The sequence below is a fragment of the Pristiophorus japonicus genome, chromosome 17 (assembly GCF_044704955.1).
Source record: "Pristiophorus japonicus isolate sPriJap1 chromosome 17, sPriJap1.hap1, whole genome shotgun sequence".
NCBI lineage: Eukaryota > Metazoa > Chordata > Chondrichthyes > Pristiophoridae > Pristiophorus > Pristiophorus japonicus.
The window spans coordinates 127089490-127115809 of NC_091993.1; the positions used below are offsets into that span (position 1 = coordinate 127089490).

Here is a 26320-nt window from a genome sequence, read left to right on the forward strand (position 1 = left end):
TAGGTTAGGAGCTGCCTGAGAGGGTGGTGGAGGCAGACTCAATCGTGGCTTTCAAAAGGGAGTTGGATAAGTCCCTGAAGGAAAACAATTTGCCGGGCTACGGGGAAAGGACGGGAAGTGGGACTGGCTGAAGTCTTGACGGGCCGAATGGCCTCCTTCTGTGCTGTAACCGTTCGATGATTCTATGAATACATTTGCAGAGTGCTCCAATGCACTGTCTCATAGAGTGTCGCATCGCAGGTCATGAAAGGCGCTATAGAAATACAACTCATTAAAATGGCGTGTTACATCGCAGGTTCCTGCCGATGAATCTACATACAGCCCAACGCACGCAAATAGATTCTCAGCTTGTGAGCGCTGTGAGATTACCTGGGCCATGCTGCTGGGACAATGCATGTGCAGTTCTGATGCTGGGTTTTAATGTTTAGTCTCTCCATAGTCTCACTAATTGGTGAATGAGCCTCGAGGGGACATACATTAGCCTCTAAGATGACTCACCATGCTGTTCCCAGACAATGATTAACAGGAACCCAACATGAATGATTCAATTGATTATAAACTCTTTTGAATTTCGGCCGTGAAGTTTAGGAAATGACCATTGGCCCAACAAGCCCTTAGATCAACCCACCCATCCACCTTCTCCCCAATCCTCCAACCCCACCCATCCACCTTCTCCCCTTATCCCTCAAACACATCCACCCACCTTCTCCCCAATCCCCCAGCCCCATTCGCCCACCTTCTCCCCAATCCTCCAACCCCACCTACCCACCTTCTCCCCAATCCCCCAACCCCACCTACCCACCTTCTCCCCAATCCCCCAACCCCACCTACCCACCTTCTCCCCAATCCCCCAACCCCACCTACCCACCTTCTCCCCAATCCCCCAACCCCACCTACCCACTTTCTCCCCAATCCCCCAACCCCACCTACCCACCTTCTCCCCAATCCCCCAACCCCACCTACCCACCTTCTCCCCAATCCTCCAACCCCACCTACCCACCTTCTCCCCAATCCTCCAACCCCACCTACCCACCTTCTCCCCAATCCTCCAACCCCACCTACCCACCTTCTCCCCAATCCCCCAACCCCACCCATCCACCTTCTCCCCTTATCCCTCAAACCCACCCATCCACCTTCTCCCCTTATCCCTCAAACACATCCACCCACCTTCTCCCCAATCCCCCAGCCCCATTCGCCCACCTTCTCCCCAATCCTCCAACCCCACCCATCCACCTTCTCCCCTTATCCCTCAAACACATCCACCCACCTTCTCCCCAATCCCCCAACCCCACCTACCCACCTTCTCCCCAATCCTCCAACCCCACCTACCCACCTTCTCCCCAATCCTCCAACCCCACCCGCACACCTTGTCACTGTATACGAGAGCTCTGAGCCTGGCCTGTGTGTCTGGCTGGTTTGCTCAGACACGCGGGCCTATCTAATACTCTAATCACAGCTGCGGTGTCCTAATTCTCACACTCTTTATCAGATCCTGATCATTAAACAGGGATTTTGCAATAACGCTACTTGAGAAGCACTGACAGGGTTCACGAGTCACCTGAGGGGCTGAGATTTACTCGTAATCTGTGGTGTCAATGGTCAGCCCTTCAAAGGGAGATTGGTGGCATGTCTGTCCTACGTGTGTAGCAGAGTTTTAACCCTCTACCGCTTACTGTGAGAGATTCAGTGGGACACTAAGAATGTAACAAGGAACATATTATCATTCTCATATACAGGAAACGGGTAAAAGAAACTTGCATTTATATAGCGCCTTTCACAAACTCAGAACATCCCAAAGCGCTTTACAGCCAATGAAGTACTTCTGAAGTGTAGTCACTGTTGTAATGTGGGAAACGCGGCAGCCATTTCGAGCACAGCAAGCTCCTACAAACAGCACTGTGACAATGAACAGATAATCTGTTTTAGTGATGTTGGTTGAGGGATAAATATTGGCCCCAGGACACCGGGGAGATCTCCCCTGCTCTTCTTTGAAATTGTGCCATGAGATCTTTTACACCCACCTGAGAGAGCAGACGGGGCCTCGGTTTAACATCTCATCCGAAAGATGGCACCTCTGACAGTGCAGCACTCCCTCAGCACTGCCCCTCTGACAGTGCAGCACTTCCTCAGGACTGCCCCTCCGACAGTGCAGCACTCCCTCAGTACTGCCCCTCCGACAGTACAGCGCTCCCTCAGTACTGCCCCTCCGACAGTGTGGCGCTCCCTCAGTACTGCCCCTCCGACAGTGCAGCACTCCCTCAGTACTGCCCCTCCGACAGTGCGGCACTCCCTCAGTACTGCCCCTCCGACAGTGCAGCACTCCCTCAGTACTGCCCCTCCGACAGTGCAGCACTCCCTCAGTACTGCCCCTCCGACAGTACAGCGCTCCCTCAGTACTGCCCCTCCGACAGTGCGGCGCTCCCTCAGTACTGCCCCTCCGACAGTGCGGCACTCCCTCAGTACTGCCCCTCCGACAGTGCGGCGCTCCCTCAGTACTGCCCCTCCGACAGTGCAGCACTCCCTCAGTACTGCCCCTCCGACAGTGCGGCACTCCCTCAGTACTGCCCCTCCGACAGTACAGCGCTCCCTCAGTACTGCCCCTCCGACAGTGCAGCGCTCCCTCAGTACTGCCCCTCCGACAGTACAGCGCTCCCTCAGTACTGCCCCTCCGACAGTACGGCGCTCCCTCAGTACTGCCCTCCGACAGTGTGGCGCTCCCTCAGTACTGCCCCTCCGACAGTACAGCACTCCCTCAGTACTGCATTGGGAGTGTCAGCCTAGACTATGTGTTCAAGTTTCTGGAGCAGGAAATCAAACCCACGACCTTCTGATTATTTTTTATTCATTCGTGGGATGTGGACACATTTATTACCCATCCCTAAGTGACCAGAAAGCTGCCCCCTGAGCAATGAGTATGAGTGCTATCGGTAGGATCGTGGACCAGTAATCCCGAGGCCTGGGCTAATGATCCGGAGACGTGAGTTCTAATCCCACCACGGCAGCTGGGGAATTTAAATTCAGTTCATTAAATAAATCTGGAATAAATCGCGAGTGTCAGTAATGGTGACCGTGAAACTACTGGATTGTCGTAAAAACCCGTCTGGTTCACTAATATCCTTTAGGGAAGGAAATCTGCCGTACTTACCCGGTCTGGTCTATATGTGACTCCAGACCCACAGCAGTGTGGTTGATGCTTAACTGCCCTCTGAAATGGTCCAGCGAGACACCACCACCTTCTCAAGGGCAGTTAGGGATGGGCAATAAATGCCGGCCTTGCCAGCGATGCCCACATTCTGTGAATGATTAAGAAAACATTGGTTGCTTTGTTTATCTGCATTACACCCTGATTAGACCACACCTGGAGCACTGTGAGCAGTTCTGGGCCCTGCACCTTGAGAAGGATATGTCGACCTTGGAGGGAGTGCAACGTTGGTTTACCAGAATAATTCCCGGACTACGAGGAGAGATTACACAAATTAGAGTTGTATTCCCTGGAATTTTGAAGGTTAAGGGGGTTCAGGATATTAAGGGGAACAGATAGGGTAGATAGAGAGAGACTATTCCCGCTGGTTGGGGAGTCTGAGACTAGGGGCAGAGTCTAAAAATTAGAGCCAGACCTTTCAGGAGAGAAATTAGGAAACACTTCTACACACAAAGGGCGGTAGAAGTTTGGAACTCTCTTCCGCAAACGGTAATCGATGCTGGATCAATTGTTCATTTTAAATCTGAGACGTAACTTTTTGTTAACCAAAGGTATTAAGGCGATATGGACCAAAGGCGGGTATATGGAGTTTGGTCACAGATCAACCATGATCTCATTGAATGACGGAACAGGCTCAAGGAGCTGAATGGATAAGATTGACAAGATGGATGCAGAGAGGATGTTTCCACTGATAGGGGAGACGAGAACTAGGGGGCATGACCTTAGAATAATGGGCCGCCCATTTAAAACTGAGATGAGGAAAAATTTCTTCTCTCAGAGGGTTGTAATTCCGTGGAATTCGCTGCCTCAGAGAGCTGTGGAAGCTGAGACATTGATTAAATTTAAGACAGAAATAGACAGTTTCTTAAACGATAAGGGGATAAGGGTTATGGGGAGCGGGTGGGGAAGTGGAGCTGAGTCCATGATCAGATCGGCCATGATCTTATTGAATGGCGGAGCAGGCTCGAGGGGCCAAATGGCCGACTCCTGTTCCTATTTCTTATGTTCTTATGAGGAGAAATTTCTTCACTCAGAGGGTGGTGAATCTTTGGAATTCTCTTCCCCAGAGGACTGTGGAGGCTCAGTCATTGAGTATATTCAAGACAGAGATCGATAGATTTTTGGATATTAATGGAATCAAGGGATATGGGGATAGTGCAGGAAAGTGGAGTTGAGGCAGAAGATCAGCCGTGATCTGATTGGATGGTTGAGCAGGCTTGAGGGATCAAATATCCCAATCCTGCTCCTAGTTCTTATTTTCTTATGTAAGAGCAGGGGAGGTATCCCCGGTGTCCTGGGGCCAATATTTATCCCTCAATCAACCTAATAAAAACAGATGATCTGGCCATTATCACATTGCTGTTTGTGGGAGCTTGTTGTTCACAAATTGGCTGCCTCGTTTCCCACAATACAACAGTGACTACACTCCAAAAGTACTTCATTGGCTGTAAAACACTTTGTGATGTCCAGTGGTCGTGAAAGGTGCTATATCAATGCAAGTCTTTCTTTTTTCTTTTGAACCCTAGTAAGGAACCTGGTGACCTTGGTCAGAACCGAGTTAATATCTGTGTTTGCCGAGCCCTATGTCTTAGCTGATCCTGCACAATAAATGGATTGAGATATCGTGGATCGTGCAGTGTGATTGAATGTTCAGTCGGTTCCAGGGTCAATCTCATAATACACAGACTCGGCTGACCTCTGCTGTGGCAGTAAAGAGACCAAAATCAGCCCATCATTACATAGCAAGTGGAATGGGAAATGCAAGTAACTTATTGACAGCCGATGGCTTCAATCCAGATCCTACTACTCGAATACAATTACTGCTACTTGTGGCTCAGTGGTCAGCACCCTCGCCTCTGGGTCAGAAGGTTGTGGGTTCAAATCCCACTCCAGGGACGTGACCCCATGATCTAGGCTGAAACTCCCAGTACAGTGCTGAGGGAGTACTGCACTGTCGGAGGGGCAGTACTGAGGGAGCACCGCACTGTCGGAGGGGCAGTACTGAGGGAGTGCCGCACTGTCGGAGGGGTAGTACTGAGGGAGTGCTGCACTGTCGGAGGGGCAGTACTGAGGGAGTGCCGCACTGTCGGAGGGGTAGTACTGAGGGAGTGCCGCACTGCCGGAGGGGCAGTACTGAGGGAGTGCTGCACTGTGAGTGGTTAGACGTTAAGCCGAGATCTCTTGAGCATCCCCAATTATAATCACGCCACCATTGGCAGCTGTGCCTACAGCTCCCTGAGCCCGAAAGCTCTGGAATTCCCTCTCGAAACCTCTCTTTACTCCTTCAAGACGCTCCATAAAACCTTTGACTACCTGTTTAATAATGCTCCTGTGAAGCACCTTGGGACATTTTACTATGTTAAAGGCGCTATATAAATGCAAGTTTGTGTTGTTGTCGTTGCATATGGAATGAGACCCATGACTAAGCCGCAACAGTTGTCAAAGAGCTAATCACAGCGCACCCAGTTCGTAGATACTATGATGTGAAGAAGACTGTCAGATCAGGTGTTGGTGCAGGAAACTGGACAACATGGACCACTTTCCATACCTCAGGAGCCTACTATCAACAAGGGCAGACATCGACGACAAGGTCCAACACCACCTCCAGTGTGCCAGACCAGCCTTCGGCTGCCTGAGGAAAAGAGTGTTCGAAGATCAGGCCCTCAAATCTGGCACCAGGATCATGGTCTACAGGGCTGTAGTAATACCCGCCCTCCTGTATGGCTCAGAGATGTGGACCATATACAGTAGACACCTCAAATCGCTGGAGAAATACTACCAACGATATCTCCGCAAAATCCTGCAAATCCCCTGGGAGGACAGACGCACCAACGTTACCGTCCTCGACCAGGCCAACATCCCCATCATCAAAACACTGATCACTCTCGACCAGTTCCGCTGGGCGGGCCACATTGTTCGCATGCCTGACACAAGACTCCCAAAGCAAGCGCTTTACTCGGAACTCTTACACGGCAGACGAGCCCAAGGTGGGCAGAGGAAACGTTTCAAGGACACCCTCAAAGTCTCCCTGATAAAATGCAACATCCCCATCAACACCTGGGAGTCCCTGGCCAAAGACCGCCCTAGGTGGAGGAAGAGCATCCGGGAGGGCGCTGATCACCTCGAGTCCCATCGCCGAGAGCATGCAGAAACCAAGCGCAGACAGCGGAAGGAGCGTGCGGCAAACCAGTCCCACCCTCCCTTTCCCTCAACCACTGTCTGTTCCACCTGTGACAGGGACTGTAATTCCTGTATTGGACTGTTCAGCCATCTAAGAACTCATGTTAAGAGTGGAAGCAAGTCTTCCTCGATTCCAAGGGACTGCCTGTGATGATGATGATGTTTAAGAAAAAATTACATTTTGTCTTCAATGATTTGGGGTTTTTAAACTTACAAATTTATTTCCAACCATCCGTTTAGAGTACTCCGGTAATTATGTACTTGCTGTAAATTATAAGATGCAAAACAGAGGCCCTCAATTTCCCCGATGATTCGATCAATCCGTGAGCTGTTGATCTTCCTCCAATCGCTGTCGCTCCAGTATTGCCCAGTACGTTAACCACCAGCCTCAACTCTTTTAAATTATACAATTAACCCCAAGTGCCCCTTGATTTGATTGGTAAGGTTTTCTCAAACATTTTTGGTTGGTTTCCAGTCTCTAGTTGTTGTGCCCCTGAGAAAACCTTACAAATCAAATCAAAGTTTGGTTCTCTGCTGTGATGATGCACTCCAGTCCCTCCGGTGCCCACCTGCCGCGGAAGGCCGCGAGCGTAGCGTCTGACACCGCGTGCTCCATCTCGCCACTCGCCTCGCGCGGCTAATTGGGAATCCAGGTGTGGCTGGTTGAAGCTGTGATTTGTAATGGTCACCGCCCTTGGTCATGTGATCTCAACGTTCCTATTCGTTCGCTGGGTGCGTGTGAACTTTAACCTGATTGTGCGTTGGTTGGTAAACTGCCGAGACAGAGAGCAGAGCGCGCGAGTGTTGTTTGATCGAGTAGCTGCTTTACTTCCCTGGTCACTGAATGGTGGGAGATGCTTGTTAAGTAAATACACACTTGTAACGTACATTTACCTGTGTTGTGTGAGTGTGTATAAGGCGTTTTCTTCTAAAATTAGTGCATGCAGCTAGAATGGTGTTGCCCTACACACGCCTGTGCCTAGTCAGCATGTTCTATTGGTCAACACTGCCTTAAAACATAAGAACATAAGAAATAGGAGCAAGAGTAGGCCACCTGGCCCCTCGAGCCTGCTCCGCCATTTAATAAGATCATGGCTGATCTGATCATGGGCTCAGCTCCACTTCCTTGCCCGCTCCCCATAACCCTTGACTCCCTTATTGTTCAAAAATCTCCGCCTTAAATATATTCAATGACCCAGCCTCCACAGCTCTCTGGGGCAAAGAATTCCACAGATTTACAACCCTCTGAGAGAAGAAATTCCTCCTCATCTCAGTTTTAAATGGGCGGCCCCTTATTCTGAGACTATGCCCCCTAGTTCTAGTTTCCCCTATGAGTGGAAATATCCTCTCAGCACAACCCCAGCCCTGCACAAGGTAGAAAAGGCCATCCGTCAGTTCAAGAACAACAAAGCTTCAGGAGCAGATGGAATCCTCGCTGAGGCACTAAAGTATGGTGGAGAGGCATTATTGGCACAAATGCATGACCTCATCTCTCTCATCTGGAAGGAGGAGAGCATGCCGGGAGATCTCAGAGATGCCGTAATTGTGACCATCTTCAAAAATGGGGACAAGTCTGACAGCGGCAACTACAGAGAAATCTCCCTGCTGTTGGCCACTGGGAAAGTCATTGCAAGAATCCTCCTCAATCGTCTTCTCCCTGTGGTAGAAGAGCTCCTCCCAGAGTCACAATGCTGATTCCATCCACTAAGGGGCACAATGGACATGATCTTCACGGCGCGACAACTGCAGGGAACAGCACCAACCCTTGTACACCTTCTTTGACCTCACAAAGGCCTTTGACACTGTCAGCTGCGAGGGACTATGGAGCGTCCTCCTCCATTTTGGCAGCCCCCAAAAGTTTGTTATCATCCTTCGCCTGCTCCACAATGACATGCAAGCCGTGGTCCTGACCAACGGATCCACCACAGACCCAATCCACATCCGGACCAGGGTCAAGCAGGGCTGCATCATCGCACCAACGCATTTGTCGATCTTCCTCACTGCTATGCTCCATCTCACGCTCAACAAGCTCCCCACTGGAGTGGAATTAAACTATAGAACCAATGGGAACCTGTTCAACCTTTGTCATCTCCAGGCTAGATCCAAGACCGTCCCATCCTCTGCATTGAACTACAGTACACTTGCGTCTGCGCACATTCAGAGGATGAATTCCAAGCCATCATTAACATCTTCACCGAGGCGTACGAAAGCATGGGTCTTACACTAAACATCTGTAAGTCAAAGATCCTCCACCAACCTTACCTCGCCACACAGCACTGCCCCCCCCGGTCATCAAAATCCACGGCGCGGCCTTAGAAACATAGAAAACATGGACCATGGACTATGCGGACCATGTTCTAGACCTCGGGAACCTACTATCACTACCATAGAAAATTGTTGAGTCCAGTTCGTTGGATATATTCAAGAGGGAGTTAGGTGTGGCCCTTACAGCTAAGGGGATCAGGGAGTATGGAGAGAAAGCAGGAGTGGGGTACTGAAGTTGCATGGTCAGCCATGATCATATTGAATGGTGGTGCAGGCTCGAAGGGCCGAATGGCCTACTCCTGCACCTATTTTCTATGTCTATGTTTCTATAGCGCACCACCTTACTGTCCGGAGGAGGCGGGGGTCTCCAATAGAGTGCTCTCTACGCAGGAGTCCTCCCTTTATTTATTGGGGACTTGGCCTGGAGGGTGTTGCACGGAGCAGTCCCGTGCAATCGGTTTTTAAGTCAGTTCACGGACTCCAAGGCCACCTGTAATTTCTGCGGTCTGGAGGAGTCCGTGTTCCACGTGTATGTTGAATGTGAGGTTGCAGCCCATGTTCCATTATTTAAAGGGGCTGCTCCTCAAATTCTGGTTGCACTTCAGTCCCACGCTCCTGATCTTTGGGCACCCGGTGCAGAGGGGAGCGGGCAGGTCCGAGGGCCTCCTCGTAGGACTGCTCCTGGGCACGGCCAAGGGGGCCATCAGCCGGTCCAGGCAGCGGGCGGTCGAGAGGATCGTTCAGCCCGACTGCCTGCCTCTCTTCCGCGGTTACATCCGAGGCAGGGTGTCCCTGGAGATGGAGCACGCGGTGTCCACCGGTACGCTCGCGGCCTTCCGCGAGAGGTGGGCGCCGGAGGGACTGGAGTGCATCATCACCCCCGGCAACCACATTTTAATTTGATCCGTTTAATGTAAAAAGTTAATTTGTTTAATTTGTCGGTTTTCATGCCTTTTAATAAGGCGGCACTTGATTTATTGGGGCTGCAGGGGAATACAGAGATAGGGAGGGGCGAGGCCGGAGGGATTTGTAAACAAGGTTGAGAATTTGAATAGCACATGTGTTGTGGGAGCTGCTGGGTGCAAGTCACATGAGAACATGTCGTTCCCCTTTAAGAGAGCAGTGCTGTATGATTGACGTGCGCTTTAGCCAATCGGAAATCATTTTCTATGTATCTATGTGTCTCACGGAGGGGGGGGTGGGTCCTGATGGGGCTTGACGCTTGATTGACTTTGACTGCAACCAATAGGGACGCAGATATGCGCGGCCTGCGCCTGACCAGTGGCCGTGGACCGGAGGCGGGGCCAGTGGTGAGGGTGACTGACATCGAGGTCAACCAATAGCCATGCTGATAGTGGATCCGGCATTGACCAGTAACAGCGGGGAAGAGACGGGGCCGAAGGAGGCAGTTGATGGACGTTGACAATAACCAATAGCGACACGGAATGCGTGCCGGGACTGCCCAATGAGGACGGAGGGGAGGCGGGGAATGTGAAGGTGTTTGATGGACGTTGACGACAACCAATAGCGACACGGAATGCGTGCCGGGACTGCCCAATGAGGACGGAGGGGAGGCGGGGAATGTGGAGGTGTTTGATGGACGTTGACGATAACCAATAGCGACACGGAATGCGTGCCGGGACTGCCCAATGAGGACGGAGGGGAGGCGGGGAATGTGGAGGTGTTTGATGGACGTTGGCAATAACCAATAGCAGTGCGGATAGCGGGCCGGGGCAGTCCAATGGCGGCGAGGCCGGGGCGGGGCGCTAAGAATGGGCGCTTTGTGTCGGTGGCCAAACGCGCGGCTGCGAGCGGCCGAGCTCGGGCGATAGGGCCTTGGACTGGGAGTGCGGCGTCCGGCCCGGCGTGAAGTGTGCTCTCAGCGTCAGTGTCCGCCATTCGGTGCCCGGCCCGCGGCGTGTTGTTGCTGTAAGATGGCGGCGGCGGCGGGGCCGGCCCTCCGCTGGCTGTGGGCCGCCGTCGCTCTGCTCTGGGCCTCGGCCTCCGCCTGCCCCCTGCCCTGCTCCTGCACCGACGGCCTGGCGGACTGCAGCAGGCGCCGGGCGGCCGCCGTTCCTCAGCACCTCCCCGCCCGGGTCACACAACTGTGAGTATCGCCGGAGGGGCGCGGGCGGGCGGGCGGGCGGGCGGGGAAAGCGAGCCGCGGCGCGGGAGGGCCCGGCACACACACACAGTGCATCAGCCAGGGTCAGAGCTGAGACAAACCTGCATTTCTATAGCGCCTTGCACAACCTCCGCTCGTCCCAATGCGCTTTGCAGTCAATGAAGTACTTTTGGCGTGTGGTCACTGCTGTAATGTGGGAAACGCGGCAGCCAATTTGCGCACAGCAAGCTCCCACACACAGCACTGTGATAATGACCAGAGAATCTGTTTTTGTTATGTTGATTGAGGGATAAATATTGGCCCCAGGACCCTAACTCACCAGCTCTTTCAAATGGTACCATGGGATCTTTTACGTCCATCTGCGAGCGCGGGCGGCCCTCGGTTTAACGTCTCATCCGAAAGCCGGCCCCTCCGACAGCGCGGCGCTCCCTCGGCGCTGCCCCTCCGACAGCGCGCCGCCCCCTCGGCGCTGCCCCTCCGACAGCGCGCCGCCCCCTCGGCGCTGCCCCTCCGACAGCGCGCCGCCCCCTCGGCGCTGCCCCTCCGACAGCGCGGTGCTGCCCCTCCGACAGCGCGGCGCCCCCTCGGCGCTGCCCCTCCGACAGCGCGGCGCCCCCTCGGCGCTGCCCCTCCGACAGCGCGGCGCCCCTCGGCGCTGCCCCTCCGACAGCGCGGCGCCCCCTCGGCGCTGCCCCTCCGACAGCGCGGCGCCCCCTCGGCGCTGCCCCTCCGACAGCGCGGCGCCCCCTCGGCGCTGCCCCTCCGACAGCTCGGCGCTGCCCCTCCGACAGCGCGGCGCCCCCTCGGCGCTGCCCCTCCGACAGCGCGGCGCCTCCTAGATGTTTCTCCTCAAGTCTCAGGAGTGGAATTGAACCCACAAACATCTGACTCTGCTGCCACATTGACCCTCTTCGATCATCTTAAATGAACAATTGCAACTAAAATAACATTTGAAAAATATGTTTCTCAAACTTATTCGCTTTACACTCTTTGCAATGGAAAACATCTGATCCCAAAATGGAAAAATATCCAATTCCCCCTAAATGATTAAACATCCCGAATTTGTCTTCCCCCTGTAATAAAAACAAAATTAGCATTATTCAACCTCATCTCCAAATCAGTGGCTCCAAAACTATTTAGTTTGCAATTTGCATGAAAAGACAGGCAATCATGGAATGGGAACCCCAAAAGTGTCCTACACTGTAATAAAAACATAATTTGCATTATTCCAACTCTTTTTTCCCCCCCCCCCCCCCCCCCAACCAGTGGCCCTGCTCACTTAAATAAATCCCATTTATTTCCCAGTTGCAGGTGCTGCAGTAAATCAAATGTATCCTGGCCAGCAGCTGTCATGATGCACTCGTAAAGTTTTATGATCTGGCCGACTCCCCTGATGGTGATTTGATCTCCCAGTGTTGGCTCTTCATGAACACATCCTGATACTTTCCCACTCCGTCACTGTTAAAGTGCAGTTAGGTCCTTGAGGGTACGGTAAATGGGCTCTAATTGTTATGATTTGGAATTCATTGCCCAAGAGGGCAGTGGAAGCAGATTCAATCTTAAATTTCAAAAGGGAATTGGATATATGCATAAAAAGGAAAATGTTTCAAGGCTATGGGGCAAGAACAGGGGAGTGGAACTAATTAGATAGCTCTTTTGAAGAGCTTGCGTGGGCATGATGGGCTGAATGGTCTCCTGCGCTCTACGATTCTGTAATCCATCAGGTTTGTTCTGATCGGTCCATGTAAGTTTATACAGGACAACAATACTTCCCAGAATATTTAGGCATTTAATCACACTAGATGTCACATTACCTTTCTACTCTGTAAGGTTCTGTGAATAGTTAGTGGATGCATATTTGTCTAAAATTGAACAATGCAATCAATTTTTGATTATTGCATCTGGCTGTACTTTTTCATATTTAACACACAGTTCGTCAGAAGTTTATTTTTCTTTATCTGTGTATATCTTTAACTTGCATTTATATACCGCCTTGTATCATGTCCAAGGCATTTCACATCATAGAAATCTACGGCACAGGAGAAAACTATTTGGCCCATTATGTCTGTGTCGGAATCGAACCCGGGCCGCGGCTGTGAGAGCGCCGAATACTAACCACTCGACCACCAGGGAAGCTAAACATCCTTTGCATTACAGTTGAAGTATGGTCACTTGTTATGAAGGTCATTGGGGCAGCCAATGTGCTCACAGGTCCCCAGACAAGAATGGGGTGAATTGTTTCATGGTTGAGGGATATCTTTTGGCCAGGGTCTGTTAACTGTTTACTTACAGTTTGATCTTTTACAGTAAGTGGTTCACATCGACCTAGTGAATACTGATTTTTGATAGAGAAATTGTGAGTTTTGTCTTGGAGTACACGTCTCTAAAATAAAACAGCTTATTGGCTTGTACATTTGACCCATTTGTTGCTTCTCTCTCTATTGACTACCCCGATTCAGATTCCCTTCAGTGATGCAGGCTTAAGGTCCCAGGCTTTACTTCATCATCTTGTGCTGAGTTAGTTTAGACAGAGGTTCGAGCACCACAATTTGTATCAGTATATCTGATTAGGAAGAGCAAAGTCGGGCAGAACTGCTGATCACTATCCAGTGACCTTGACGGGCAGGAATGTGGATGGATGTCTAATGTAGCCAGAATCTGGTCCTGTGTGATACCCACCACAGTTAGATGTTCTGTTGGTCACTCGAGAGAATAGTCAGTTGGATGAGGTATCAGCAGGACGACGAGTGCTCACTGAACTGTACTTGAGGGTGAAAGGAGCTGTTATAGAATCATAGAAATCACAGAAATTTACTGCACAGAAAGAAGCCATTCAGTTCATTGTGCCCGCGCCGGCCGACAAAGAGCCATCTGGCCTAATCCCTCTTTCTAGCTGTTGGTCCGTAGCCCTGTAGGTTTTGTTTTAATTCATGGTACAGGTGATATAGTGATGCTGATATCCTGCTCTATGCCAGATCTCACTCTCTCTTCTCTCCCCCACCCCCACCCAAACTAAGGTTTACCGAGGCCAATTGTAGCACCTCTGGCTGTGATTGGTTAACTTGGCACAGAGCAGTGTTGGAATGTGGGATCTTCCTGGTCTGTTTGGCACAGTTGCTCATTGGGCACACTTGGTCTTTGAAATAGAATGACTTTTAAACACCAATAAATAATAAGAAAGAAAAAATGTGCTTTTACCCCGCGCCTTTCATGACATCAAAGCGCTTTACAGCCAATGAGGTACTTTTGAAATGTGGGAAAGGTGGCCAATTTAGTGCACAGCAAGCTCCCACAAACAGCAGTGAGATAATTCAAAGAGCCAGACCTTTCAGGCGTGAAATTAGGAAATGCTTCTACACACAAAGTGTGGTACTCTCTGAAAGTTTGGAACACTCTTCCACAGATGGCGATGCCAGATCAATTAATTTTAAATCTGAGATTGATAGATTTTTGATAATCAAAGGTATTAAGGGATATGGGGCAAAGGCGGGTATTTGGAGTTGGGTTACAGATCAGCCAGAATCTCATTGAGTGGCGGAACAGGCTCAGGGTTAAATGGCCTCCTTCTGTTTCTACATTCCTAATAAAGTAATCTGTTTGTTAGTGATGGTTGAGGGATAAATATTAGGCAGGAGAATGGGATCTAAAATCTGTAAATTGCACCTCCAATATGGAGCCCTCAATCCAACAGAAATGGATGAGTTGATTTTTTTACCATGCATATATTGAGAAACCCTTCAGAAGGGTTCTCGATCAGTTTTTTTTTTAGTGGACTTATGGACTGAGGGTCCAGCTCGAGATTTTCCTGTCCATTAAAATGAACTGGTGGAGGGGAGATCGCATGCTGACGAGTGAGCAAGTAGAAAATCGAGGCCATTGAAGAGTGCAGTTTGTTCAGGCACTGACTTGTGCTGCAGCGAGGTGAGTGAATATTTCATCTCAACAACTTGCATTTATATAGCACCTTTTAACATAGTATGACGTCCCAAGGATCTTCACAGGAATGTTATCATTCAAAATTTTACACCGAGCCACATGTGATATTGGGTCAGGTGCTTGGTCAAGGAGTTAGATTTTAAGGAGCACCTTGAAGGAGGAGAGAGAGGCGGAGAGGTTTAGGGAGGGAGTTCCAGAGCTTAGGGCCGAAGGCACGCCCGTAAATGATCGAGATGAAAATCAGGGGTGCACAAGAAGCCAGAATTAGAGGAGCACAGACATCTCGGAGGGTTGTAGGGCTGGAGGAGATTATAGAGATAGGGAGGGGACAAGGCCATGGAGGGATTTGAAAACCAGAATGAGAATTTAAAAATCAGTCCTTCTCGGTTGATAGTTCAAAGTCTGGACACCTGGGCTCCTTTCTGCAATTCCCTGTGGCTGGTTCAAGCACAGCATTGGCAGAGGGCTTGAAGTAGGCCACGTAAATGGCGGACAGCCCAGGCCATGCAGCAGGAGAACGAAAGGAGAGGTTGAACAAACTAAACTAGAAAATAGAGGGAAAACTCATGCAGTACATCACTCAAAATCCGTTGATACATTAGCCAGAGTGCATTGCTTGGGATTTAATTGTTGTGAAGCTGTCCTTGCAAATCTAACCAAATGATTGTTTTAATGTGAATCTGGATGTGTGATCTTGTTTGTCACTGCAGAACTAAGATTTTGCTTTGGGTCATGCTCAGTGTTTCCTGTAAGCTGCGCTTTGTTCTGCGCACCCAATTGCTTTTAATGTGTAGTCCCTTTAAATTAATGTGCATTTCTGCGTATTTACAATGGGAAAACCAGTGAGCGGCGTGCGTGGGACTCTACAGCTTGCTACGTGGCCAGGCAACTTAGACGGCACGTTGGTTATGGTAAATAGAAATCTGGTACTGCGTTGGTAAATCGTGATTCCTTCTTTTAATGATAATGGATTCTTATGTGTAGAATGCATACGTCACCTCCATTGGGGTAGTTTTTGAAGTCGAAGCAAAGACAAGTGTATCATATTTCACTGATTAAAAACAAGATCGCAAGATAACTACCGATGAGGAAGACCATTTAGTTCATGCATCCAGAAGCACTCCTCCTTGTGTAGCGTCCCTAAATGCTCCAGGGTTTTTGTCTCCACCACCAGCAAGTTAATTCCAAGCGTTGATCATTCTGTACACGAAGTAAAAACCTCCTGATACTAGTCCTGAAGTTATTTTTTACTGCTTTCAATCTGCGGCCCTTGTTCTACTTCCACAATTTAATTTGAAGTAATATTCTGGATTTTGCCTTTCCCATACTGTTTACACAGAGTGTACGGCACAGGAGCAGGTCATTCGGCCCACCGCTCCGTGCCGATGTTTATGCTCCACACCAGCCCCCTCCCACCCCTCTCCATCTCACCCCATCATCATATCCTTCTATTCCTTTCTCCCTCATGTGTTTATCCAGCTTCCCCTTAAATGCATCTATGCTATTCGCCTCAACTACTCCACATGGTAGCAAATTCTACATTCTAACCACCCTCTAAGTAAAGAAATTTCTTACTGGATTTATTAGTGACTATCTTGTATTTATGATCCTTAGTTTTGAATCTCTCTTTCCCCCCCCCCCCCCCCCCCACAAGTGGAAACATCATCTCTATGTCTACCCTGTCACACCCTTTCATAATTTTAAAGACCACAATCCGGTCACCTCTCAGTTTTCACTTCCCTAGAGAAGAGAGGCCCAACCTGTTCAATCTTTCCTGATAGTTGTACCGTGTAAATCTTTTTTGCACTTTCTCCAGTGCTTTCATGTTGTTTTTGTAATATGGAGACCAGAGCTGTGCGCACTATTTTTAAATGCGATCTAACCAAGGTTCTATGTTAACATAACCGCTCTGGTTTTCAATTCTATTCCTCTGGAAACTTGTCCTGTCTTGTAACCCTCCATAAGATCACCGCTTGGACGTCTGCTTTCTAGGCTGAAAAGCCCGAGTCTCTCCAGTCTTTCCTCATAACTCGGGCCCCTGATACCAGTGGTCAGCTTTGTGGCTCTACTCCGCACTATCTCCAACGCTTGAATGTGGCCCTTGTTTCTTGGCAACCAGAACGAGTTAAAGAACCGAAGGTGCGGTCTGACCAGAGCATCGTCCAGTTAATCAGAACTTCCTCTAGACTTGCACTGTTATTGCTGCGTAATTCAAACCTTATTCTTTGTTGATTGCTGCTCTGTATTTGTTGGACACGTCAGAAGGTCATGGGTCCAAGTCCCACTCTAGGGAGTGGAGCACAAAAATCTAGGCTGACACTCCAGTGCAGAGCTGAGGGAGCGCCACACTGTCGGAGGTGCCGTCTTTTGAATGAGACATTAAACTGAGGTCTGCTCTCTCAGGTGGACGTAAAAGATCATGCGGGCACTATTTCGAAGAAGAACAGGGGAGTTCTCCCTGGTGTCCTGGCCAATATTTATCACTAAAACAGATTATCTGGTCATTATCGCATTACTATTTGTGGGATCTTGCGCAAATTGGCTGCCACGATTCCCACATTACAAGTAATTACACTTCAAAAAGGACTTCATTGGCTGTAAAGTGCTTTGAGACGTCCAGTGGTTGTGAAAGGCGCTATATGGATGAAAGTCTTTCTTTAGTGCTGAGTCTGCGAAGACTACTAAATCTCACAATTGAAATCTGATAGGAAAAAGCAGATTTTCTTCTGGGCCGTGGTATATTTACAACTCTATATAGGTTAGGGTTCTATGCTATGTTGCCTTAATTTTTTTGGGTTGCATTGCTTGAAGGATTGAGAAGCGGCAGTATTTTATTTGTGTGCAGAGGTATGGTTGTGCGGTGTTAATCAGAGCTTGTTAAACACAAGCTGTAGTTCTAATTTCAGCCGCGCTTCACAAGGTTAAATGACATGTCTTCTATCATTGGGCATGTGCAACATTCAGTGTCTTGTTAAAGTGAAAATAACCAGCAATGGCCCTACTTTTATTGTACAGAGGGATTATTCATTTAAAAAGCAGAACGAGTTTGCATGTTTGTACAGGATATCCTGATTCAGCGAATGTGATTTGTTTTAAATTAATCTGGCATTATTTCAAGTGAGTGCCAGTTATTTGGTGTGATGTGTGGATGACTCATTCTCTCAATCTCCTACCTGAGGAAGATTGTTTGTGCTTTTCTATCTTCACAGTACAATAATCAGACTTCAGCCATTGTCAGCTTAACAACTTGTATTTATATAGTGCCTTCAACCTCCCAGGGCGCTTCACAGGAGTATTACGAGATAAAAAATTTGACACCGAACTGCATAAGTAGAAATTAGTGCAGGTGACTAAAAGCTTGGGTCAAAGAGGTAGGTTTTAAGGAGCTTCTCGAAGGAGGGTGGAGAGGTTTGGGGAGGGAGTTCCAGAGCTTGGGGCCCAGGCAACAGAAGGCACGGCCACCAATGGTTGAACGATTATAATTGGGGATGCTCAAGAGGGCAGAATTAGAGGATTAGAGATATCTCGGGCATGGTGGGGGCGAATGAAGGCGATTAGAGATAGGGGGAAGGGTGAGGCCATGGCGGGCGGGGGGTGGGGGGGGTTGAAAATAGTGACGTAGTCACCTATACTGCTGTGCTTTTCCCAACTACCTGTCGCACAAGACTCCTGAGTGGAGAGGTGCTGGAGCATGCAGTGCGTGAGGGAGCCATTCCGTGCAACTCCCGCCTGATTGTTCTGCACTGATCTTTGGCTAATATCCTCATCATCGGTCGCCCATGGTTGGAGCTCCTGCGACTGTTCTCAACATTTACAACAGGGGCTTGAAACCCTAATGTGTTTGAGACTGTCAGGGGTCGCTCTTGCGTTGACTTGTTCTACGCTGCAGCGGTGTCGTGGGCTGCAGGCTGTGGATGCCATTGGCTGATTCAAGGACTCGCTCATCCGCTTTCCGATGGCATTTCCTCAATGAAGTGCCCCGCTCCCAATCTCGGTGCTCATCCGCCACCTGGTTTACCAGTCACAGGTAGTACTGTTCTAACACCTGACCTGACCCCATTTACACAGGCATTTATTTCCATATCGGATCACGTTGTAACAGTTATGTAACAAAGTCTTGCAAAAGCACGCTTGACATGAAGCTGGAATCCTGAGTACAGTCCTAAATATATCCCTTTACTATTAGCCTTGGTGGTTCCTTCGAACAGGTTCCCTCAACAATAATAATCCATCAAAGAAAGACAGACTTGCATTTATATAGCACCTTTCATGACCACTGGACGTCTCAAAGCACTTTATAGCCAATGAAGCACTATTGGAGTGTAGACACTGTTGTAATTTGTGCACAGCAAGCTCCCACAAACAGCGATATGATAATGACCAGATAATCTGTTTTGTTATGTTGATTGAGGGATAAATATTGGCCCCAGGACACCGGGGAGAACTCTCCTGCTCGTCGAAATAGTACCATGGGATCTTTTACAGTTTAATGTCTCATCAGAAAGATGGCACCTCCAACATTCCCTCAGCACTGCACTGGGAGTGTCAGCCTAGATTTTTTTTTTTGTGCTCAAGTCCCGGGAGTGGGACTTGAGCACACAACCTTCGCATTCAGAGGCGAGAGTGCTGCCCACTGAGCCATTATCTTGTGTGCCTCCGTGAATTGACTTTGAGATCCTCATTTGCTTTAAAAATCTTCAATGATCGTGCTGCACCCTACGTTTGCAATTTCTTCCAGACCTTCATCTTTGCATCGGTTGCATCTTAACAGCTGTATACGCCACTACACTACTGTCCTATGCAACGTTGTCCTTTGATCCCTGTGCCTTGCTGTCTCCCTCCTTCAAAAATCTCTTCAAAGCTCTTCCCTTCCGTCATGCCTTCTATCCCTACCTTAACTCTTGCTTTCTCCTTGTCTGCTGGTTTTCCTCCTTTTGTGTAGGCAGCGGAAGGAGCGTGCGGCAAACCAGACTCCCCACCCACCCTTTCCTTCAACCACTGTCTGTCCCACCTGTGACAGAGACTGTAATTCCTGCATTGGACTGTACAGCCACCTGAGAACTCACTTTTAGAGTGGAAGCAAGTCTTCCTCGATTCCGAGGGACTGCCTATGATGGTAGTCTCTTGGATTTTTCTGTACGGCGCTATAGAAATCAAGTTGTTTAGACCAGTTTCTTTAAGTAAAGATTAAAAAGGCATTGAATATATTTTAGATGTTTTTAAGTCTAGGTGGTAACAAAGGTTTTTGATGCTGTTTGCATAAATTAATATGTTTTCAGTTTTTGCCAATTATCAAGTAAAAGTCGATTGTCAGAGATAACAGTTGAGAAACTCAAACTCAAGTCTAGAAGCAAGGTGGTTCAGGGGAATTATAATTGAGACAAAATATTAAATAATATAGGGACGGCGAACTTAATATTATTTCTAGGTAAATGGGGAAAGGGGATCTAAATTTAAATGAGTAGAGAGTATATTTAAAACTGCTATTAAAAATAATTTCTTTAATGAAGAAGAAATGCTTGGACAAATCTGCCAGGCTGGGTAATAGAAGCAAGAACAACATTGGGGGTTCTGCAACATGCTGTAATGGGTACTGAAGGGGTGAGGTTCAGTCGCCCAATCCCTTTCTTTGTTGTACTACTTTTATTTTTCTTGGATTTTTGTGCTCAATGACTAAACGCTCCTCTCGGAGAGGTCTGAGTAACTTTGCAGGAGTCTTTTTGATTTGCTGCATTTTGCAGTGACTGCCACTGACACCATAATGCTGTGTATATTCTCTCCTCCTGCACTTCTCGTGTGTGATGTTCCTGCAGCAAATACCGTGGGCTTTTGTGTGTGGGGTTTGAATGTCTAGAATGACTTAAAATATCCCACTGATAGGCACGTGTCCAGTCTCCCAAACAGTTCCTTGTGTGAATATAAAGGGCTCTGTATTAGTGTTTCAACGAGCCAGAAAGAATCTTAGCAATGTAACTGCACTGAGGCACTTCAGTCAGAACTGACTGTAGGAACAAGTACTTGTGCCAATTTAACTTTCCTTCTATAAACTCAAAACACTGACATTTCAGACCATGAATTGAATATTCTTTGGTACTGACTAGATACAATGCATCTACCATTGAACTTGTGCAGTGAGTACCTGTACCAGTATTACAATAGAGTGGTAGCATTCATGTGTCTCATATGCTCTCCTGAAAGCTACCACTCTGGTTCCTGTACAGTGCTCTCCTGGCCAGCCTCCTACCTTCCACCTTCAATATACTTGAACTCATCCAAAACTCTGCTACCCAACTCCTAACTTGCACCAAGTTCCAGTCGCCCATCACCGTCTTGCTCGCTGACCTACATTAACTCCCGGTTCATCAGAGCCACAATTAAAATTCTCATCCACATATTCAAATCCCTCCATAGCCTTGTCCTTCCTTTATCTTTGTGTACTCCTGCAGCCTACAACCTGTTGAGAAATCTGCTTGCCTCCAACCCTGTGCATCTCCCACTCGCTTCGCTCCACCATTGGTGGGTGACCGTGCCTTCAGCCGTCGAGGTCCTAACCTCTGGAATTCCCTCCCTAAACACCTCTGCCTCTCCACCATCTTAAGACCCTACTTAAGAACTACCTTGTTGAGCAAGCTTTTCGTCACCTCTCCTAATATCTCCATTGGCTCAGTGTCAATTTTGGTCTGATTATGCTCTTGGGAAATTTTCCTGAGTAAAGGCACTGTATAAATGCACATTGATTCAATTAGCTAATAGGACTTTGACAAGCTTTTACATCCTTTTATTAAAGTTCTCAAGTTTTACCAGTGTAATTTAAGTTTCTCTGAATAAGGGCGTGATTACTGTGCAATAGTAGTGAAGAAAGTACAATTCAGATTTTCACTTCTCTTTTACAAAATCCTTGTATAGTGGAACCTCCATTATCCATGCTCCAATTACCCACTTCCTGATTATCCACCAGAATTTACTGGGAGAAAATCTTGAGACCTTGCTTTGTTCTACAGCCTGCTAACACCAAATTCCTTCTAAACCTCAAACCAACTGGTCACGAAGAGATGTGTGAGAGCAGCTAGGTGACCGATCTCTCTTCCTCACTCCTGGCAACCTCTCAGTGGCTGTTGTGAGGTGGGGAAATTCAGTTTGCATCTTCTGTTCTGCGGCCCTGCCTGTTGGCGCTCCAGTGAGTCCCACTACGTGATCATCATCATAGGCGGTCCCTCGAACCAGGATGATTTGCTTCCACGAGTTCACAGATGTCTCAATGAAGGACCCGATGTTCCAGTCCTGAACTCCAATTGAGGGGGGTGGAAGATGCCTGTGCGTGGATTTTTTTAACATGTGATGACCGTCGCACACCAGCCACCACACGGGCTTGACAGAGCTCGGCCTTCATCCAGTGGCAAGGGTTAACCAGGATGACTGGAGACCTGCTCTGCAGCACAGACCTAGTGCGCGCACACATCGCAGTGTGGGCTGGGCCGTGCTGCCCTTGGGCCCTCATTCGCTGCACCTTCACCCACGATGTTCCAGGGCCCAGCGCTCCAGCTCTATTTATAGCCCCGACCTGCGGTGGTGTTGCTGGTTCCTTCATGATTGCTGTGTGATACTGGCAGTGATGATGATTGTATCTGTTGCTTGGAAATCCTCAGCCAGCTTCCTCACTCTCGATAATCTGCTGTAGCTGTTTAAAGAATTTTCTCGGTCCCACTGAAACTTCCAGGAACGACTACTTTTCATAAAGTTGGGAGGGTGTTTTTTTTTTACTCCAGACTTTTTTTTCTGTATTATCCAAAGTATGCCCTTCTCCCAAACTTTAAAAGAAATTTGAGCGGGTATTTTTGAATCCTTTTTTAAACCACATTTTACCAATTTCTAGGATAGCTGGCAGGGCAGGTTGAGAAAGCGGTTAAAAAAGCTTACGGGATCCAGAGCTTCATGAATAGAGGCATAGAGTACAAAAGCATAGAAATTATGATGAGCCTGTATAAAACACGGGTTCGGCCTCAACTGGAGTATTGTGTCCAATTCTGGGCACCGCACTTTAGGAAGGATGTGAAGGCCTTAGAGAGGGTGCAGAAAAGATTTGAGAATGGTTCAAGGGATGAGGGACTTCAGTTACGTGGATAGACTGGCGAAGCTGGGGTCCTTGGAGCTGGGGTCCTTGGAGCAGAGAAGGTTGAGAGGAGATTTGATCGAGGTTTTCAAAATCATGAGGGGTCTGGACAGAGTAGATCGAGAGAAACTGTTCCCATTGGTGGAAGGGTCGAGAACCAGAGGACACAGATTTAAGGTGTCTGGCAAAAGGTCCAAAGGCGACATGAGGAAAAACTTTTTTCATGCAGCGAGCGGATCTGGAATGCGCTGCCTGAGAGGGTGGTGGAGGCAGACTGAATCGTGGCTTTTAAAGGGGAGTTGGATAAGCGCCTGAAAGAGAATTTTTTGCAGGGCTACGGGGAAAGGACGGGGAGTGTGATTGGCTGAGGTGCTCTTGCAGAGAGCCGGCATGGGCTCGACGGGCCGAATGGCGGCCTCCTGTGCTGTCACCATTCTATGTGGTACTGCATTGCTCTCCTGTGGTGCTCAGTGCAGTGTGAGCAGCTGCATGACTCATGAAATTTGCTGCATTCACTGTGCTAGTTAGATGTTGTTTTATTTGTTTCTGGGGTATGGGCGTCGCTGGCAAGGCCGGCATTGATTGTCCGTCCCTAAATGGAAACTCAGGAGGGCTGTAAGTGGAGCGTGTCCAGTTCCAGCCTTTCTAAATGCAAAAATTGAGAGTGCCAGAAATGCACAGATCTGCCAGCATCTGGACCAGTTTATGTTCCCTATGAGTCCTGTTTCACCTGAAAAGTCCTGCTCCCTTTGCCCCCCCCCCCCCCCTCCCCTGTATTGTTAAATCATTTAACTTTTTATTTTATTATTCATACCATCGTTAATTATCAGCTCTGCTCTCTCCCTGCGTTATTATAGTGACTTGATACTCTGAACAAAATTGTTGGGATCGAAAGTATGGTCGATTGATTTGTTGCATTAACCTAGAAATGTTCCCAAATGGTGGGGGGTGTTGTAGTTTTTATTTTAAATCTTGAGGCAGGAGGGTGAGGTGCAGCAGCACAATGTTCCAGCAGCAGTAGCCTGGTGTATACAGCACTATATAATCACCAGGCTCAGGAGAGCCAAAGCTACCACATGTCAGACAATGTTCCCCATCATTTTATTTCTGGGCTGCACGACCCGGTCAAAAATCCGCGCACCTGCAAGTTTCTCATTTTAGAAGCCAATGAACCAGCTGAGCTTAGAGAGCATTGATATCGGCTGCAGTAGTGTAATAGTTATATTACTGGACTAGAAATCCAGAGACCCAGGCTAATAATCCAGAGAACATGAATTCAAATCCTACCACGGCATTTTGAGAATTTGAATTCAGTTTTCAAAATCTAGAAATAGAAAGCTGGTACCAGTAAAGGTAAATGAAGCTGTCAGATTGTCATTAAAAACCCAACAGATTTGCCAATGTCTTTTAGGGAAGGAAATCTGCCCGGTCTGGTCTAGATGTTTTTTTTTATTCTCGGGATATGGGCGTCACTGGCAAGGCCGGCATTTATTGCCCATCCCTAATTGCCCCTTGAGAAGGTGGTGGTGAGCCGCCTTCTTGAACCGCTGTAGTTCGTGTGGTGAAGGTGCTCCCACAGTGCTGTTAGGGAGGGGGTTCCAGGATTTTGACCCAGTGATGATGAATGAACGGCCGATATATTTCCAAGTTAGGGTGGTGTGTAATTTGGAGGGGAGTGACTACAGTCTCACACTAACTTGGGTTGGCTCTTAACTGCTCTGAAGTGGCCACCTAGTTGTATTAAACTTCTACATCAGGGCATTTAGGAATGGGCATTAAAGGCTGGCTTTGCCAGTGAATTGATAAAAAAAAAATCTGAATTTTAATCGCATTTATATATTTAAAAATAATCCTGGGTACAAGTTGGGAAGAGGAACATTGCTGTAGTTGTTCTGGCTGTTTGGCAGACTCCGAGACCCCTCTTCTGTGTGGGTTTTACCTGCTGCACTCGCTGCCGTCTTTTGTAGGCTCTGTCCACTTAGTCAGACAGGATCGTATGACAGGAAAAGGCGATAGTTACTTTTTGTTTTGGCAGTTCCATTTCAATTCTTAAACTGCTCCTTGTCTGGATTGCTGCACAGTAATATAAGATTGGTCTTTGCAGTTGGAGGGGCTAAGATCCTTATTACACAGCACTCGTGTTGTAATTGAAACCTTTGAAAGCAACAAGCGATGTCGTTATTGTGTAAGTGAGCATTTTATCAAGCGAGTCCAAGCTTCTGGGAGGCAAATGAGTCGAAATATTTGAAATCCCTTGATCTGAGGGTTCCACAAATCCACCCGATAGACTTTTACAGCAGCCAAATTAAATGTCTGAGCGGCCTTTAGTGTTAGCAGACTCTATTCAGACTTCCATGATGTGAATTTTGATAGCTTTGCATCAAAGGTCTGCGTTCGTGGCAGGTTTCTGGCACCAGCCTTCCCGACTGAGCTCATAATGGAGAGGGCAGGGACCTGTCGGACAGATCAACGGAAGCTGGCTGTGTTTTGTTTTATTTTAAATATAAAACTGCGTGGGATGAACATACAGTCCGACAGTTGTACTTCTCCTTTATCTACAGTGTCTTTGAAGTGACCTTCGTTGAGAATGACACAGCTGTTTTAAGCGGTATGGAAAGAATCCGTGAAGTAGTGCAGCATGAAGTTATTGAGGGGTGGGGGGGGGGGTGTAAATCTACAGAAAAATACTTTGGAGGAGCACTTCCTTGAACCAGAGATGTGAATTTATGGAATAATTGATCACAGATTATTGCGTCAGCTTTAAGGAAAGATGCAGGTTCGGAATTCTAAGGTGGGTGAGTGTCCCAAGACAGGAAAGGAAGTCTCTCGGGGTCTGAAAACCGACCCAAGTGTCAATTGGGCCTTGTTTTCAGCTTTGTTTTATATTTTCTCTCAGCTCTGGGGCGATCTGATTGTAGCTTTCAAGATTATAACGGGTGAATAGTGACTGATTGTCGCCACTGGTTAGCGAGACGGTAATAAAAGCACAAATTTAACATCATAAACACACGAGAATTGAAGTGAAGAGGTTGGGAAAGAACTCTTTACACAGAAGGTAGAATGTCAAATTCTCAGCCACAAACTGTTGAAGCAGACTCTGTTTTTAAAAATGGGGAATGAGATAGTTTCTTGATTTAAAAAGGGCTGTGGAAAGCTCTGGGCAGTGAGTGTGAGATTGCACACAGCAGCTCCTGAAGATGAGCACTGGCACAGACTTGGGCTGAAAATGTTGTTTCTGTGCTGGAACGCTCAGATTGCTCAGCTTTTGGTGAACTTCTGTTGTCACCAAGTTATTGTGGAATGGATCACTTTCACCTTTGGTCCTCAGTGCCTTCACATCAGGTCAGACATAGCAGAGGTTAGATGCCTCGTGAAGTCCCGTTCGTTTCATGTCAAACCACCTGCATTGATACTAATCTTGGAAGGGCCCCTGAAATGTATTTGCTTCATGGGTTCTTTGCTTAAGAACCCATAGCAACACATTGTTATTAAGAATGAGTTG

General features: G+C 48.2%; 1 protein-coding gene across 3 annotated transcripts in view; it reads left to right on the plus strand.

The window, feature by feature from the left end:
• Positions 1 to 26320, plus strand: part of lrig2 (leucine-rich repeats and immunoglobulin-like domains 2) — a 199331-nt gene that overhangs the window by 96125 nt on the left and 76886 nt on the right. For 2 of the 3 annotated variants that reach the window (XM_070859262.1, XM_070859263.1), the window contains exon 1: positions 10403 to 10754. The exons of the other annotated variant lie outside the window; for it this stretch is intronic. In XM_070859262.1, the coding sequence (XP_070715363.1) occupies positions 10582 to 10754 (173 nt within the window). In that variant the 5' untranslated portion in view covers positions 10403 to 10581. Of the gene's footprint in view, positions 1 to 10402; positions 10755 to 26320 lie in introns of those variants that run through there. 3 annotated transcript variants of the gene reach the window in all.